The sequence below is a fragment of the Bubalus kerabau genome, chromosome 8 (assembly GCF_029407905.1).
Source record: "Bubalus kerabau isolate K-KA32 ecotype Philippines breed swamp buffalo chromosome 8, PCC_UOA_SB_1v2, whole genome shotgun sequence".
Taxonomy (NCBI): Eukaryota; Metazoa; Chordata; class Mammalia; order Artiodactyla; family Bovidae; genus Bubalus; species Bubalus kerabau.
In genome coordinates, this window is record NC_073631.1 from 117,356,918 (window position 1) to 117,375,493 (window position 18,576).

The 18,576-nt window shown below is 57.6% G+C and overlaps 1 protein-coding gene and 1 long non-coding RNA gene across 4 annotated transcripts in view; one reads left to right on the forward strand and one right to left on the reverse strand.

The window, feature by feature from the left end:
• WDR86 (WD repeat domain 86) overlaps positions 1–18,576 on the reverse strand; it is a 25,502-nt gene continuing 6,926 nt past the window's right edge. For 2 of the 3 annotated variants that reach the window (XM_055591303.1, XM_055591304.1), the window contains 5 exons: positions 13,164–13,305; positions 9,479–9,881; positions 3,248–3,383; positions 542–645; positions 1–270 (listed from right to left, as the gene is read on the reverse strand). In XM_055591303.1, coding sequence (XP_055447278.1) covers positions 103–270; positions 542–645; positions 3,248–3,383; positions 9,479–9,881; positions 13,164–13,305 — 953 coding nt within the window. In that variant the 3' untranslated portion in view covers positions 1–102. Of the gene's footprint in view, positions 271–541; positions 646–1,568; positions 2,140–3,247; positions 3,384–9,478; positions 9,882–13,163; positions 13,306–18,576 lie in introns of those variants that run through there. The other variant, XM_055591305.1, reaches the window with a different exon arrangement.
• Positions 3,952–5,504, forward strand: LOC129659680 (uncharacterized). The gene is made up of 2 exons (XR_008718177.1): positions 3,952–4,175; positions 4,624–5,504. It is a non-coding gene; the product is annotated as an uncharacterized LOC129659680 (long non-coding RNA).

The following is an 18,576-nucleotide window of genomic DNA, read 5'->3' on the forward strand; positions in this document are numbered from 1 at the left end:
AAGCACCACCCGCCGCGCTAGTCTGCCCTCGGGGTCCGGGGGACGGGCGGCGCGCCCCCTCCTCGTGGTTCGGAGTCGGGGGGGGGGCGCCGTCGGGGCGTCTCAAGCCGGCTGCAGGGGCGCGGCGGCGGCGGCGCAGCCCACCTTGTTGCTGAAGAGTCGCGAGAGGCTGCGCTTGGGGGCGGCGGCGCGTGGCGGCGGGAGGCCGCGAACGTCCCAGAGGCGCAGCGCGCCGTCGTGCGAGGCGGTGTAGAGCACTTGGCCGTGCACCTGCGGGCGCGGGGAGTGGGCGGCCGGCAGCGGGGGGCGCCCCGCCGCCCCCACCCGGCTCCTCCCGAGGCTCCGGGCTCGCCTGTACGCGGCCCGCCCTGGCCGACGGAAGCGGAAGGCTCAGCCCGGGCCTCGGCCCGGGGAGGCTCTGCCCGCGGGGGCGCGCGGCTGCCGGGAGGGTGGGGTGGGGGCCCTCAGCCCTTCCCTTCCGCGGGCGCTCCACCAACCACTGCCAACCAGCCGCGGACCCGGGGGAGAGCGGAGCGCCTACCTGGATGCAGTTGATGACGAAGGCGTGGCCGCGGAACACCCTCCGCAGCGCTCCGGACTGGGCGTCGAAGGCGCGCGCGCGGGCGTCCCCGCTGCCGGTGAACACTGTGAACACACGGGGCCGCTGGCCTCGCGCTCTCGTCCCCTCCGGGCTCTGCGGGGCGGGGCGCGGGGGGCGTGGACGGGCGGGGGGCCGAGGGGGACGGAGAGTGACGGAGACCCTCTCCCGGCCCCGTCCGCTCGCCTCCCAGGCATGTCGTAATTGCAAACAGCCCAAGCCCCTTGAAAGGAAGGAGGTGGCACCTTCACTATCTTTAGTACGACTCCCTCAAGGTCAGCGTGGGGAGCCGGGGACCCGGGCGCCCCATGTGGACCGCAGCCGGCTCTGCAGGGCTGAGGCGGCCCACCGCCCTTGGGCTTCGGGTCAGCTTGCCCTGTCCTGTTGAGACAGAAATGGCTGGCCCACCTGAGTTTCTGATTTAAGGAGGTCTGCGGTGGGGCCTGAGAACCCTCCAGGCTAGCCAGCTTCAAGTGATGCTGGTGGTGGCTAGGGATCCCACTGAGAGCACTAGCCAGAGGACAAGCACTCCCTTGTCCACTTACTACCTTAGCCTGGGCTCTCCCGGCGGCTGACCTTGACACTAGGACTTGAATGCAAATAGTTCATCTGGCAGGGCATTCCAAGACGTGGGGAGAGAAACAGGAAGGACTCCCCGTGCAGGTGTGTTAGTGAGCAGGTAGGTGACTGCTGGGGTGCCTGAAAGAAGGGGTGGCCCGTGTCTGGGTTGTCCCACCTGGGGACAAGGGCGCTGGGCTCCTTTTCCATCAACTCCTAGTCGTCCTTGGCCAGAGGACCTCTGGCTGCATCAGGAAGTGCCCCTGAGTGTGGTACCCAGACCACCTGCTCCAGCCACCCAGCAGCCTGAGTGAGCCGCAGGAAGCACCCTCGGGGACTCCCTGTTCTTGGACTGTCTATTCCTTATCCCACGTCCTGGGTCACCTGCCATTCCCAGGTTTTCTGCTAAAGCTACCAGTGAATGTGGGCTTGAAAGGGAAGTTTTGTTTGCCGGCCTTTTCAGTTCCTTTCCCGCCGCCCCTTCCACCAATGCAGGTAGTTACTGGGCATCCTGAGTGTGGGAAGAGGGTCTGGAATTTGGTCTGATTATCCTGCAGCCTGATGGCAAAGACCAACGGCCAAGTTACTTAACAGCCGGCAGCGAGCAAGTAGCGTCTATGGGATCTGCTGCAGCGGCAGGTTTCATTCCAGCTGCTGCCACAGGGAGGCGCTCTGGGCAACGTTCTTCTCTATAAACTTGAGACGGGCAGGAGCAGAGCCGTAATCACACTTAGAGCTTTGGACACAGAAACAGGAGGGCGGGAAAAATTATCTTTGTGCATCACACACCTAAGTCCTGAGGGCATCTTGGGCACTATTTTTGGAAATCCATTCTATCTTCATCTAACACCTGTGCTGTGAAGTCCACTTGAATTTTCCACTGTGAGTCGTCCTCCAGCCCAGTCTGCTCCCTCATCCCTGCGCTGGAAGGACGGTTCTCAGGCTCAGCTCCCCGTGGGGCTGGCTTCTGGCTGCTGCTGCTGCTGTGTGTGTGTGTGAGAGAGAGAGAGAGAGAGAATAACTGGGAAAAGGAGGGTGCTGATGGGAAAATATAACATTGGGGATCGTTTTAGGAAAGAATGTCCAGGAGCGTGGGGCCCCGCGTTGTGCGTTTTGCTTTCCCAGCACGATGCCTGTCTTCTGGGTGTAAACATGGCAAGCCTCTTGGAGAGAGCCAGGAAAGCCCAGATATGAGTCTGAGATCTGTGGGACCGAGTGCTTGCTGACTACCCAGTAAGCCACTCTACCCTTCTTTTCTTCCAAAATAACCCTGATTAGTCCTGGCAGCAGTATCCCCAGTAAGAGGTTTTATTATTCCGTCTCTTTTATAGGCAGTGGTCAGAGAGATGTATGCAGAAGTCTTTGGGTGGAATTTCCAGAAAAGATCTTTAAAGGGGTCTACTCATCTAGAAGACATATCCTTTTGCCCTTTCCTCCTCTTCTTCCCGCTTGCCTAAAACATGATGGCTGGCACACCAGCAGCTCTCTTGAACCACGAAGTTCCCCCTTAAAGATAGATGATATGTACTAAGCATGATGAAGCAAAGTGAAGAAAGGAAACTGGGTGTCTAACAACTTTGTGAAGCCATCCATTTCAGCCTAGATCACCAGTCTCTAAAATTCTTCTACATGAGGGAAGAATAAACCACTATCTCATTTAAGTTCCCTGTTATCTGGATTTCCTCTTATCTGTAGTCAAACCTAATGTCAAGTGAAGCTAAACCCATGTGCCCCTCAAGTCTGGCAGGAGTTAAGCAGTGTCACTCTCACTCAGGAATTAGAATGTGCCCTTGAGACCCGCTGTTAACATGAGGTTCTCTGAACACGCAGGTCGCTGTACATCCTGGTGGGCAAAGGTGGGGAGAGGCCCCCACATGCTTATTTGGAACTTCTTTGGCTGGAGGAACAAACGTGCACAAAAGAGGCACGGCTGCCACTCCTGGCCGCCACCCAAACTGAGCTACAGCCGAGGCTCGAGGAGGATAGAATGGAGTCAGCGGAAGCAGAGAGGCCTGGATGAGTGGGCGTGCCAGGGGGTGAGGCACGACGGGACAGGCAGGCCAGGGCTCTGGGGAGCATGGGGTCACTTACAGGTGCCCGCGTGGTACTTGAGGGCGCTCACGCTGTGTCTGTGGGCCGTGAACGTGCGCACGCGCTCGCCGGTGTCTGCCAGCCAGCACTTGACCGTCCTGTCGGCGCTGCCCGAGTACACGTGCCGGTTTACCAGCTGCGGGCGGGGGGAGGGGGGAAGGTTGGCACCGGACACAGTGGGCCGGCTCAGAAGCCCCTCCAAACCTCTGTGTGTAAGCAGGGAGGGGCACGTGCAGGTCTTAGTGGAGAAACTGTGGATGAGCCAGAAATGCCCCTGCCCGGGGGTCCCACCCGCTCACCCACTCTGGTGCCTGAGGTCATGCTGCCCACCTCCCACCTCCTCTGCAGGGCAGTGGGGGTCAGGCGGGCTTGCAGGCATCAGACAGATCCGGCTGCAGAGCCTCACTGGCCCTTGGCCAAGTCACTGACTCTGCTCTCAGCCGCTTCACCCACAGTGAGGACCACGCCAGCCCCTTCCTCATGGGGCTCAGACCCAACCACGCAGCACTCAGCACCGTAACTGCAGGGGCCAGGAAATGTCTGCTGCCGCTGCCGGCATTACCCCCAGGCGTTTCTCGTTAGCAGTTTCCTACTGAAGAACAGCCTGGCCCCTGGAGAGGTCATGGGAATCCACCTGTAGCTACTGTAGGTCCCAGGATTGTCCCAGCTGAGAAAAGGGCTCCCAGGGTAGGGCGTTCACGCTGGACTTCCGCTCCAGGGAGGGCACACAGGAGAGAGAAAGGTCTAGAAATACCCTGACTGGCTGTGGCGTGTGTGAGGTAGCCCTCTGCTGGGACCAGAGCTGGACACCCAGGGGCCATCACGGGGTCCTGGCCCCCGCCTTTGGAGACAGGCTTCCGCAGTTCCCGTGTGCTCCCCCCCACCCCCACTGGAGTGGCAGTCACACCCCTGGTGGGGGCTGCAGGAGGTGAGGAACGGGCTGGGGAGACAAGGGCAGGGGGGCATGAGGAGGCGCCGGCGGGTGGGTCCCCAGCTGCCATTAGCTGGCTATGGCACCAGGTCTCCTCCACGTGGCAGAGCCCAGGAGGATGGGGGCCAGGCGACAAGCCCCGGAGAGAGCCAGGGATTGCCCTGCTGGGGCCTGGAACCCCTGGAGGCTTAGGGAAGAGGAGGCCCTTCTCCGGGGGCAATGGGTGGTGGGCCGGAGCACACGCTCCTGACTTTGCCACAACCCACTCCTGACTCAATGGCCCCTACCTAGTTTAAATCCCAGAGGATAGGACTCTGGCCCACCTCGTCTTCCCACCCCAGCCACCGCACAGGTCAGACTTGGCCTTGGGCAAGTCGCTAAGACAGAGGCTTCGGGGGGTTTCCTGTGGACCAAGTGGGCAACCAGCCTGGCCTGTGCCTCCTAGGCCCTGCCCTGCAGTCCTACTGGGGTTATGACCGGCCCGGCCAACAGAGCCTGGCTTCTGGCTTCTCCTACTGGCGTCCACTCCCCCAGGACAGGTCCAAGGTGACATCTGCCTGCCCGAGCACTCCAGCAGGATCCAGAACCTCACCCGCGTCCTCCCTCCGTCTGTGCCAGCACTGATGGCGGCAGGGCTCCCGCTTGGCGCCCCACCTGCTCTCGGCCTTTCGGGTGCCCCCCGAACCCTGTACACGGAGTTTGGGATGTGGCCGGCTTCCCCAGGCTCCTGTGTCCCCACTGTCCCTAAAGGACCCTGGACACACACCATCTTCCCCTTTACAAGTCCTCTCTGCCCGGGAGGTGCTCCCAAGCAGATCCCCCTCATTCTTTATGGGAGATCCGCCCTCCAGGGCCCCTCCTCATGCTGCCCAGCACCATCTGCCTCCTGCCCCCCAAGCCAATCGCCACTGGCCCCCGTGTTTCCTGACTGTACCCCGCCGCTGTGTCCCTCCCAGAGGCAGCCCCAGACCTCCAGTGACTATACTCTCCAGACTGCCCACTGGGACTCCCAGACCTCTCAAGGGGAGTGTGTGAGGCGGAGACCCCAGTGGTGCATCTGAGCCCCATGGCCTCCACACCTCTGCCCCCTCCAGTCCACAAAGGAGGCACGGAGGGTCCACAGCGGCTATGGCAAAGGGAGGACGCCTCCTGCTCAAAGCAGGGGTCCTGATGATGCGGGGCCTGGCGCATGTGCCCCAGAACCAGCAAGCAGGGACTTCCCTGGTGGTGCAGTGCATGGGCATCAGCCTGCCAATGCAGGGCACACGGATTTGATCCCTGGTCCGGGAAGGTTCCACTTGCCATGAAGCAACTAAGCCCATCAGTTCAGTTCAGTTGCTCAGTCGTGTCCAACTCTTTGCGACCCCATGGACTGCAGCACGCCAGGCCTCCCTGTCCATCACCAACTCCCGGAGCTTGCTCAAACTCATGTCCATCGAGTCGGTGATGTCATCCAACCATCTCATCCTCTGTCGTCCCCTTCTCCTCTAACTAAGCCCATAAGCAACAACTCCTGAGCCCTCTTGCCCTAGAGCCTGCGCCCCGCAACAAGAGAAGTCACTGCAATGAGGCCCGTGCCCTGCAACGGAAGAGCAGCCCCTGCTCACCGCAGTGAGAGAAAGAGCATCAAAGACCCAACTGAAAATAAACACATGATTAATTAAAGAAAAAAAAAAGAAAGAAAGCACCAAGCAGCACACTTTCAAAGCACAAACCCCAAGCCCAGAGGCTGACAAGCTGGCGGACGCCTCACGGCTCGCCTGGGCTGGTTTCCTGAAAGGACCCCCGGGGGGCAGCAGGGGAGACCAGGGAGGCTCCAGCAGGCAGATGGAGACAGCAGGAGGGACCTGACAGGGCGAGTCTCAAGGGCCGGTCTCGCGAGACTCCCGGCGGCCAAGGCAGCTCCGAGGGACAGGACCTGAGGCCGTCTCCCTGTGGGGTGATCACCCAAATGGAGGGCAGCTCGAGGCCCGCAGGCCTGGGGGTCTGCACCCATGGCCCTGGGTGGGGGAGCAGGCCTCACCCTCGCCTCGGCTCATGACAGGCCTTGTACCAGAGCAGCGGGAGAGAATCCCCCGGGCCAGGCGGTGCGCAGGGCCAGGTGCAGAGCATCGTGTGACCCTGACACGCCCTGAAAAGCTGCTCGTTAAAAGCCCAGGCTACACGTTCAGTCCTGGGTTCAAATCCTGCCTCTACCCCTACCGGCTGGGAGACCCTGGGCAAGTTGCTTAACCCGCGCTGAGCTTTCGTCTCCTCGTGTACCAAATGAGAAAAATTAACCTCCATCGTGAGGATCAATTCAATCATGTCGGCAGCCTGGTCGAACCTAGGGGCTGGAACATACACCTATAAGGCAACAGCAACCTCTGCCCCCAAACGCCCCCTACCCAGGGGCTTTTTCAGAAAAAGAACGGAGTGCCCCCAACGACGCCCCGGACGGTCAGGCAGGCACCCCATCGCCCTTGGACTGCCCCACACTCAACAGCGCCTTTCCTGTCCCTGTCTGGCTGTCTTTGAAATATTTCTTTAAAAAGACATGAAGTACTGTGATCCATTTTGTACACTTTTGTGTGTATTACATTTTAAAAAGTTAAATATAAAAAAAAACAAAGTATTTCAAAAAGGTATCAACTAAGCATGACAGAGTGTTAATATCTCATTTCAAGAGGCGGCTACATAGAGTCTGTCTTAGTGTCTGCTATGCTTCATGGTTCAAATGTTTCACAATGAAAAATTTAAAAAGCATAACATATGAAGGGACAGGAAAGACTCCCCACTTTCTCTTTCTTCACAAGGACCACCTGCCCGAGCCCAGACCCTGGGAGCTTCTAGGAAGAGTGGGGGTAAGGGAGCAGTCCCCCTTGGTGGTCGGCGGGCTTGACCTTGAATTTGCTACCTGGAAGTGAGCCCTGGCCTCTGCTCTGGCCCACCTTCTCCACAGGAGGCCCGTGCACACCTGGCTCCACCCTGACCTGGCTTCTGGAACTCTCTAGGGCTGGCTTGCTTGACCCAGGATACACGTCCCCTAGTGAAGAGGAAAGGCAGAGGCCCCGCGGGGCTTGGCCGATTTCTCGGGCCCCCCCTCTGCTCCCAGAAAGTTCCGAGTGGGCTGCAGGTGGAGGATGCTACGGTGGGTACAATATCCATGCAGGCCCATGGCTCAGAGGCAGGTTCATCTGTTCTCCTAACCTTTGAAAAGGCGGCCACAAGTTTATCTCCACACACAGAAGGACCTGACCAGGCACAGTGTACACAGGGCAGCCCCCCAGGGGGCTAGACTCCAATAAAAAAACTTTTTTTTTAATTAAAAAAAGATACCAGGCAGCCAACTCTCAGCTCAGCACCCACGCCCCCATCACCAGTCTCCCTCAAGCAGGATCTGAGTTAGAAAGACACCATTTGTGTTAATACAACCAAAGACACACGGCCACTCTGGGGTTCACCAGGGTCAGAGGTCATTCTGTCCAAGCAGAGTGAAGACCTTCTCTACTCCACTGGTCCTGAGGTCCCAGGGCTGCCCTTCACCCCCAGAACCCAAAATCGGGCCTCCTGGCCTGGCTCTCCAGGGGACGGCCGCATGCTGCTTCCTGATACCTCGAGCACACCCCATCGCTGCCCTGGTGGCTCCTAGAGCCTCAGTGTCACCAAGCCCTGGACCCCAACCTGCTCATGTCGGGTGCAGGAACCAGCCTGGAGAAGGGAAGAGGCCGTGGCCACAACTGGGACCAGGAACACCCAGACCCTGATATTTTGACAGAGGGAGGGACCACATCCAGCAGATGCACTCACTGAGTGTGGCCAGCGCATCCCCAGAGGCTCCAGAGCAAGTATCATGGGCTGACGGGTGTCAAGAACAGGCTCCATGGCAGGCACCGTGTCTGCGTCAACTCAGGAAATCCTCATGACCGCCGAGGGGAGATACAGCTCCGGGTCCAGGATCCCTGATCCAGACCACAGGGCCCGAGGTGTTTCGGGAGCTTTTGGACTCGAGGAACACACGCATGCTTCCACAGCAAAGTGTATGCGTGCATTCCCAGGAAGTGGGATGAGCTGACCCACCACCAGTCTCATGTCTGTTCAGGCCAGGCTTTGCCACCAAGTGAGTTTTGATGCCAAGGCTAAGGAAAAAACTTCATTTCTTTGGGGAACTTCTGGATTTAGGAATTATGGACCACAGTTGGGCTTCCCAGGTGGCTCAGTGGGTAAAGAATACACCTGCAATGCAGGAGACACAGGCAGACGCAAGTTCAAGCCCCAGGCCAGGAAGATCCCCTGGAGGAGGACATAGCAACCCCCTCCAGTATTCTTGCCTGGAGAATCCCATGGATAGGGGAGCCTGATGGGCTACAGTCCATGGGGTCTCAAAGAGTTTGACACGACTGAAGTGACTGAGCATGCATGGAGAGACCACTGTTTGTGGGTAGACCTGATCCTCATCTCACAAGGAAGGAAACTAAAATTCACGTGTGAACAACAGCCCTCACCCTGTTCCTGTGAATGTGACATATTTGGAAACAGGTCTTTAAAGAGGCAATTAGGACCTGCTGGTGGTCCAGTGGTTGGGGCTCCACGCTTCCATGGCAGGGGACGCAAGTTTGATCTCTGATTGGGGGACTAGAATCCCACACATCATGAGGCATGGCCAAGATAGATGTAAGAATAAAAAAAGTACCCTGAACATTTATTGGAAGGACTGATGCTGAAACTCCAATACTTTGGCCACCTGATGCGAAGAGCCATCTCACTGGAAAAGACCCCGATGCTGGAAAAGACTGAAGGCAGGAGAAGGGGACGATAGAGGGTGAGATGGTTGGATGGCATCACAGACTCAATGGACATGAGTTTCAGCCAGCTCTGGGAGATGGTGAGGGACAGGGAAGCCTGGCGTGCTGCAGTCCATGGGGTTGCAAAGAGTCGGACACGACTGAGCAACTGGACAACAACAACTTTAAAAGAGGTAATTAAGCTAAAATGAGGTCACTAGGGTGGAACCTCAGCCAGTGTGACGAGTGTCCTTACAAGAGGAAATGCGGATGCAGAGGGAAGACCACATGAGGATACAGAAGGGCCATCTACAAGCGGAGGAGAGAGGCCTCGGAAGAAACCGACCCTGCCCACACCCTGCTCTTGGACTTCCAGCCTCCAGAGCGGTGAGCCAACCAGTCTCTGTTGTTCCAGCTGCCCCATCTGCGGTTACTTTGTTACACAGCCTGAGCTGACTGGTACACAGGGTGGGCTGCCGCTTGGAGCCTGACCCGGGGAAGGTGCCGGGGGGCCCCCAGCAGTCAGGAAGGTCTCACCTCCAGACAGATGACGGAGCCCTGGTGCTCCCGGAACACGCGCAGCTGCTGGCCGCTCAGGATGTCCCAGGCGCGGACAGTGGCATCCGTGCTGCCCGTGAAGGCCGTGCGGCCCGGCGCGTCCAGCACCAGGCAGAGCACGGCGCCCGTGTGGCCCCGCAGTGTCTGATGGCAGCAGCCGCTGGCCACTTGCCACACCTTGGCCGTGGCATCCGTGCTGCCTGTCACCAGGAGGCCCCCAGCCACCGCTTCCTCCACACAGGGGGCCCCGGCGTAGGCCAGGGTCAGCACACAATTGCGGTGACCCCGGAACTCCCGGGCCACCTGCCCCCTGTCCACGCTCCAGGCGCGGGCCGTCCGGTCATAGGAGCTGCTGAAGAGCTGGTTGTCAGCGACCAGGATCCTGGTGGTGAGACGGGAAGGGTCAGGGGTCAGGCAGCAAAGGGCTGCCCAGCAGGCCGGCACGGGGTCCCCTGTGACTGGTGACTGACATGTTCAATGAGCCCAGGAGAATGGATGAGAAACCAGAAATGCTCCCAGCGATCGGCAGACACGAGTCGGAGAAAAATCTCAAGGCCAGGGAATCTCGAACCCCCTTTTCAAGGGACAGTGAGGCGACTGGGGGAGGTCATGGGGGAGCAGAGCCTCCCAAGCAGTAAATATTCCTGATTCTTACTCCTGTTCTGATGTACGCTAAGCATTTCTCTGCAGAAAATACACTAGAACTCTGTGTGTAACTTCACAGGGCATGAGAGCGGACCCTAATTTACACACTCACCCCCAGAGGCAGCTGCCTGAAGCTGGAATGGGGTGTGTCATCTATGTGGGGACAGAGGGGTCAGGACCCCCCACCACAGAGTCAGAGGAACCTTGTGACCCCTCTTTTCTTTAAAGTTGATTTATGTATTGGCTGTGCGGAATCTTCGTTGCTGCAGGCTTTTCTCTAGTTGCAGCAAGTGGGGGCCTCCTGTCTATCAGGTATGCAGGCTAGTCATCTCACGCCCCCTCTTTCAAAAGGTCTCGCCTGGGGACTTCCCTGGCAGTCCTGTGTTGACCCCGAGCTTCCACTACAGGGAGCACGGTTCCATCCCTGGTCAGGGAACTGAGATCCCGCGTGCTATGCCGTGCTGCCAAAAAATGTAAACGTTAAAACTGTAAAAAGGTCTGGCCTGTGAGCCAAGCACAGGCAGGGGGAGAGATGGACATGGAGCGGAGCAGACCCTCCGCCCGCCTCTCACCCAGGATGGTCCTCCCACCCACGAGTCGTTAAGGAAGTAGCCTGCACACTCTCAATAGGCGCCGGCTTCTTCCCTAATGCCGGGAGGTGCGGTTTTTCACCGTGTGGGTGCTTCTAAAGGCAAGTGATGACCTGGCACCGGGGGTGACGTCCCGGGGGCCTGAGTCCCGCCTGAGAGGCCTGTGATGGTAGGGACGCTGGGCCAGGCCGGTGTCCCCAGAAGCTCACACACCTGGCCCTGCTCTGAAACCATGAGAAGCGAAGTCCACGTCCTCACCCAGGGACACGGAACGTTTGTGAGCACAGCTGTGTAACAAGGCAAACACGCACCCGCGATGTTCAGAACAGCCAACTGCTCAAAACGAGTCTCTGGGTGTGTGTGTGTCTGTGCTTGAGTGCATACGTGTGTTTGCCTGTGAACATGTGTGCTCAGCAGAGCATAATTTCTGTGCAGATGTATTTCTCAGGAGTCACCTGCAAATGTAGGAGACCCTGGTTCGATTCCTCGGTCAGGAAGATCTGCTGGAGAAGGGATAGGCTACCCTCTCCAGTCTTCTTGGGCTTCCCTGGTGGCTCAGCTGGTAAAGAATCTGCCTGCAGGAGACCTGGGTTCCATCCCTGGGTTGGGAAGATCCCCTGGAGAAGGGAAAGGCTGCCTACTCCAGTATTCTGGTCTGGAGAATTCCAGGGACTGAATAGTCCATGGGGTTGCAAAGAGTCAGACACTGAGCAACTTCCACTTTTACTTCTGAGGAGCGGTTGGATACAGTCAGGGCTGGCTGGCCACCTGAGATGGGACCCTCTCTACCTGCCCCCTCCTCTGTCGGCCCTTCCAGCAGCACCCAGCCTCACAAGAGGAGTTGCCCCCAGGCCCACACTCTTCCTCAGTCACAGACTTCTTTCTCGAGATAGACCACTGCTGGGAATTAATTTCCTGGCGGCCCAGTGGTCAGGACTCTGAACACTCACTGCCGAGAGCCCGGGTTTGATCCCTGGTTGGAGAACGAGGATTCCTCAAGGTTCAAAACCATAAAAAGGGGGACTTCCCTGGTGGCTCAGACAGTAAAGCGTCTGTTACAATGTGGGAGACCCAGGTTCAAGCCCTGGGTTGGGGAGATCCCCTGGAGAAGGAAATGGCAATCCACTCCAGTACTATTGCCTGGAAAATCCCATGGACAGAGGAGCCTGGTAGGCTACAGTCTACGGGGTCTCAAAGAGTCGGACACGACTGAGCATAATGATGATGATGATGATATATATTTAAATAAATAAATGGGACAGCAGGCTGGGCAGAGGCCAGCAGTAGCTGAGACCCAAGTCTTCATCCCAGCCCTCCTCCACCCCTGCCTGGCCGGGCCTGGCCTCCCAGGTCCCTGGTCCCCACCTGCTCTGGCTAAGGGGGGTGGCGGCTTGGGGGAGGGGAATCAGAGCTCAGCTGCACTGGGGTCCTTCTCCTCTCAGCACCATCCTGAGTCAGTGTGACACTTTGGCCTTTCTCCTGCCCTGTGTGAGCATTCGTCCATCGGGGGCCGTCAATGACCAAACCGGCCCACCATTTCCACCCGCTGTGTGCCGGACCAGCCGGCTAGACGGGTCCCACCCGGGCCCAGGCTCCGCAAAGCCCACACTGGCTGAAAACAGCCTTTGCTCCCTGTCCTCTGCAACCACGGCCCCATAGCTCCTGGTTGCACATTCTTCGCCTAGTTAACTCCCCAAAGAGGCACCCTTCCTGGCCCCTGAGGTCAGGAGGGCCCAAGGGCAGGTGCCCAGACTCCAGCTACTTTTAGGCAGTCCCTCAGGGGGCAGGGGGGAGGGGTTTGAGACGGCCCCAAGTTATAGAAATACTGTCCAGCCGATCTGATCAGCAAGGAATTTCCATGGCTCAGCTCAGACCCAAACTCGATACGTTTTTGGAAAAACTCAAACCTCTGTGAGAAGGAGCGGCTGGGATATTTTCAACAGCAACAGGGAAAGGAGAAGTTGAAAAACACCCTCGACTCCCTCTGCAGAACAAGCCCCATTCTGCTCCTCCTCCAAGTGCCCAGTCCAGCATCAGGCACCAATTAAACTGTTTCCTCTGGAATCTGCTCCCATCGGTAGGAGCTGTAGCCTCCAAGGCCTTTCCCTGCACCCGGCTGGGGGCGGTTGTGCTGTAGGGCCAGCGAGGATGTCCAGGCACTAGTCTAAGGCTTGGTGATGCCTCCCTGTCCACATCTCCGCCTCCCAACCTGCCCCCCCCAACCCCCAACATACACACACCTGCAGCCCTGGGCAGTTGGCACTTGTCACGCCCGGGGACACTTCTGTCCTGGGGCTTCCACTGCCCTGTGCTCCTGGCCACCTCCCCACACGTCCACAGGTGCTCCCCACAGAAGCTAAGTTCCTCCAGGGCAGGGGCCCCACAGCCTACATCTCGGTCCCCAGTCCTCACCCCCCGGCCCCACTGACCTGTTCACAATGGACGTGTGTCCCCGGAACACCTGCAGACACTGCCCGGTCAGCACATCCCACTTCCTGATGGTGCAGTCGGCGCTGCAGGTGAAGGCGGCCTCGTCCTCCAGCTGGCAGAAGGTCACGTAGCTCTCGTGTCCTGCAGACGAGGGGAGGACACGTGAGTGCTGCGGGGCAGGCCTGCTCCCTGAGCGTGTTTGAGATGCGAAGGAAGGGAAGAAAGCAGCTTGCGGGCAGTTTGGGCTGAGTCCAGAAGGGACCAGCACTTCAAAACAGTGCTGTAATTCTGGGAGACTCTCAGGAATCGTGGGGAGCCAGGAGCAATTCAGGGAGCACTCAGCCTGCCCCGGAATCCTTCCTCACTCCTCTGCTTCCCTCCTCCTTCTTAACCATCTTCTTTTAGTCTTTTTAAAAGAAAATATTTATTTACTTATTTACTTGGCTGTGCCGGGTTTTAGTTGCAGCACGTGGGATCTTGTTCCTGGGCCTCCTGCACTGGGAGTGCAGAGTCTTAGCCACTGGACCACCAGGGAAGTCCCTCCTTTTCTTCAAACTTTTCAGCTCCTTTTATTTACTCAGTCATTCAACGAGCCCCATGTTATATTTCCCTCTCTGTGCCTCGATTTCCTCACCTGAAATGGGGAGAGTGCCGCTGCCTGAGTCACGGGGCCACTGCACAGGGTGCGTAAACGCTAGCTGTGAGCTGTCCTTACGTTTGGGGAGAGACCCTGGTAGGCAGAACACGGGCCCCAAAGAGAGCTGGTTCCTAATTGCTGGAACCTAGAAATGTTACCTTTCTTGGAAAAAGACACATTTACAGATGCAACTCATTAAGGAGGACCTTGAGATGGGGAGATGATCCTGGATATCAGGATGGGCTCTACATGCCTTCACAAGCATCCTCATAAGAAGGCAGAGGGAGGGCTCAGGACATGGAGAAGGCATGCTGAAGAAGGAGCAGAGACGTGTGGCTGCTGACCCTGAAGACTCGAGCAATGAGACCACAAGCCAAGGGATGCAGCAGCCGCCAGAAGCTGGAAAGGTAACCGCGGTCTCCCTGCAGGTTTTAGAGGAAACCGCAGACACCTGGATTTTGTCCCAGTGACACTGATTTTGGGCCTCCAGACTTGTGCCGTAATAAACTTGTTTCAAGGAAATCCAGTGTGATCATCAGTCACAGCACCCACAGGAAACAGGTACAGATGCAGGGATAAGTAAGACATGTCCCCTGCAAAGACTTTGCCAACAAAGGTCCATATAGTCAAAGCTGTGGTTTTTCCAGTAGTCTGTATGGACATGAGAACTGAACCATAAAGAAAGCTGAGCACTGAAGAATTGATGCTTTTGAACTGTGGTGTTGGAGAAGACTCTTCAGAGTCCCTTGGACTGCAAGGAGATCCAACCAGTCAATCCTAAAGGAAATCAGTCCTGAATATTCATTAGAAGGACTGATGCTGAAGCTGAAACTCTTAATACTTTGGCCACCTGATGCAAAGAACTGACTCATTGGAGAAGACCCTGATACTGGGAAAGAGTGAAGGTGGGAGGAGAAGGGGACAGGGGATGAGATGGTTGGATGGCATCACCGACTCGATGGACATGAGTTTGAGCAAGCTCTGGGTGATAGTGGAGGATGGGGAGGCCTGGAGTGCTGCAGTCCATGGGGTCACAAGGAGTTGGACATGACTGAATAACAACTTGCCTTCCAGGAGAGCAGCCAGGCCAGAAGGAGGGACAGTTGGCCAAGAGTGACGGGTGCAGGGACAGTGCATGACAAGGGTCAGCAGAACAGATGCCGGGTGTGGTGGGTGAGGAAGGGTCTCTGCGGTGTCCGTCCAGAGAAGAGGAAGTGTCTGAGCAAGGAGATGGCACACACCAAGCAGGAGGGGCCCCGGGGCCAGGACTCAGGCACTCAGTAGAGAAGGTGGATGAAGCAGGCAGAGCGAGGGCAGAGGTCTGGGATGGAGCAAGAGCCATGTAGCCCGGGGTCTCGCCAAGTGCACCTGGCCATCGCTCTTACGGGGCAGTTCTCTGATCTTTCAGCTCTCACCCTGGCTGTGGGGTTGATCTTTACGCCGTGAGCCTTATTATACAGCCCTGGGGATCCTTGATCCCTGGACACAAAAGAGCCTGTTTTCCAGGTAAGCGTTTGCTTGTATGTACAGGGCTGAATCCCTCCGAGGTTCACCTGAAACTTGCACAACATAGTTTGTTTATCAGGTTTGCGGGCCTGCTAATTTGCTGCAATCTTGTCCAACTCTTTGCCACCCCATAGCTCACCAGGCTCCTCTGTCCATGGAATTCTCCAGGCCAGAATACCAGAGTGGGTAGTCCTTCCCTTATCCAGGGGATCTTCCTGACTCAGAGGATCGAACCCAGGTCTCCCGCATTGCAGGCGAATTCTTTACTGCCTGAGTCACCAGGGAAGCCCTTAATGGCTATACCCCAATAAAAAATAAAAGTTTAAAAGAAAAAAAAAGAGAAGTGTTTCCATCTCAAATATAACCACATCCAACAGTAAACTGAAGCTGACTCTACTGGAGGAGAATTCAGGGACCAGAAAAATCAATGGAATCAAAGGAATGTGAGACCTCAGAGCAATGTCACAGACAAGGCGAGTGATGAACTCAAAACAAGAACGATGTGAGGGATGTGTTTATGACATTAAAGATTTTGACCCGATTTTTAAAATTTCCTCTCAATGTCTGGTATCAATTAGACAAGGATTTAGATCCTCCTGAGCAGTTTCGAACTGATTCTCACGTTTTTTTTTTTGGCCTGGGGTTCAAGCTTAATTACTCTTGAAAGAACCCAACTTCGTGGGTTCTAAGAAACAGAATTTTTTTTGTAAAGTAAGAAATAAACATTTTCTTGGATAGCATATACCAGGCCTCTAGGAAAACAACGTTTGTGAATTAAGTAAACATGAGATTGTTTCCATCAAAGTGCACGTCAGTTTAAAAGTCGAGGGCAAAATGTGTTTGGCAAAACGCGGCCCAGCTTTCTGCCAACCCCAAAATGTTTATATAATATTTGAGGGTTGTCAACGCGCTCTCCTCGAGACCGGATCTGCCGTCAGGAGGGGTTGGGAGCACTCAGCTCCGAGACAGGGGTCCCCCAAAGCCCACCAAGACTAGGAAAGTCTCCCCCAGGGCACCACTCCCAGTCCAAAATCTAAGCTCCTTCCGTGCCTTCTCAGCAGCATCGGACAGCAGGAAGGCAGAGCGCAAGTGGACCCACCAACCAGACCAAGGGAAGCACTGAAATCCCAAGGCTGGCACCTCGGCTCGATGGAACTGTAGTCATTGACCAAGACTGTGAGAGTGGGGCCGCTCCTCTGATTTGTAGAAGTTGAAACCACGATGGACACTTGACTGCAAATCAACAGAAGTATAAACAAAGGCTTGAAGAAAAGAGGTAACAACGAAAACAAGTTTCTCAGTATGGAAAAGCTCATCTCTGAAGGTGGGCCGGGCTGATCCTCCACCCTCTCGGGGGCCTGCTGGGCTGGCGGGGGTCCCTGCAGCGGTCAAGACTCTTCCATGCACATGCCCCTTCTCCGGCACCAGACGCCCATCTCACACCAAAGGGAGCCCTCCGGGCTTGGAGTCCTTGCCGCACCGGGGTCCTGGGGACTGTGAGCAAGCCCCTGGCTGTAACCCACAGACGAGAAGCCACCAAGCAACAACAGGGCCCCATCACCCCGGCAGGGTCACCGAGGATGCAGGCGGGAGGGGCCCTCGCGTCCCCGGGGACCACAGAGCCTCGGCCACGAGCTGTTGGAATTGTGCAGAATAAGCAAGAAAGCCAAACGAAAAATAAATATTTTTGAAGGGCTGCAGAATGCAGATAAAATGCGGTTATTTTGTTCAAGAGAATATGCTGAGGCTCAGCGTTTCCTGCCAAGGTAGTTGGCCCTCCCGGCCTCCCGGCTCGCACGCCCTTGGACATGCTGGGGGCTTCAGAGTTGAAGTAACCCCTCCATGGGCAGGAGCAGCTCACCCCACTGGAGACCAGGGTCTGCAGGGGCAGAGGGGCCCAGGGCGGGCATGGCCCTGCTGAACTCGCCTTCAGCTCAGCATGACAAGCTCTGATGCCCCTGGAGTCTTCCGTCTGTGCAGTGGGGCCCCCTGCCCTTGTCCAAGCTGCTCTCTGCAGCCCCCCACCCTGGGGGTTCCCTGTCCCGCCCCCCACCCCGGGCTCCCTGTCCCCACTCCGGGCTCCCTATCCCCTCCCTGGGCTCCCTATCCCCACTGTGGGCTCCCTGTCCCCCACTGTGAGCTCCCTGTCCCCCCTGGGGGCTCCTTATCCCCCCTGTGGGCTCCCTATCCCCCCTGTGGGCTCCCTGTCCCCCCCTGTGGGCTCCCTATCCCCCCTGTGGGCTCCCTGTCCCCACTGTGGGCTCCCTGTCCCCACTGTGAATTCCCTGTCCCCACTGTGGGCTCCCTGTCCCCACTGTGGGCTCCCTATACCCCCTGTGGGCTCCCTGTCACCCCCTGTGGGCTCCCTATCCCCCCTGTGGGCTCCCTGTCCCCACTGTGGGCTCCCTGTCCCCACTGTGAATTCCCTGTCCCCACTGTGGGCTCCCTATCCCCACTGTGGGCTCCTTATCCCCACTGTGGGCTCCTTATCCCCACTGTGGGCTCCCTATACCCCCTGTGGGCTCCCTGTCTCCCCCAGGGGCTACCTGTCCCCCCCAGGGGCTCCCTATCCCCACTGTGGGCTCCCTGTCCCCCCAGGGGCTCCCTATACCCACTTTGGGCTCCCTGTCCCCCCTGGGGGCTCCCTGTCCCCTCTCTCTGAGGGTTTCCTGTCCCCCCACTCCCCACTGCCATCAGGGCTCAGGCAGTCGGGAGCTCCAGGAGGGGCCTCCAGTTCAGGACATGTCCCCCGAGGCCCACAAACCAGGGTCCTGCCTCCCTGGATGAAGCCCTCTCCGTTCCACGGCCGCCTGGGGAGGGTCAGCCCCGCTGAGACCCAGGTTCTGCGGTTTCCCACCCTCTGCCCACATTTGCCAAAGTCCCTTCATGAAACTCCGTGAGTGACCATTTGGGAGAGGCCGCTGGTTTCCTGCTGCTGCCGGAGCACGGAAGCTCTGGCCGGAATGGACGGGGTCTGACAAAGCCACGGGGAACCCCGGCGTGGGCCACATGCCCCACCAGGCTCTCACCCCCGCGCTGGTCTCTGTTGCCACCTCAGTGCCCGTCCTCAGCCCCAGCCTCTCTGGTCCCGCAACCTCGACCAAACTGCTGTCTGCTCCCATCCTATTCTCCTTGATCCGCTCCCATGGGGGAGCTCTCCTCCCGAGGACGGAGGTCTCCACAGAGCTGGAGAATGAGTCACCAGTGTGGGCTTCCTTCCCTTCCGTGCTGAAAATCCAGGGCTGCTTTTTTACGGAACGCTTCCTTGA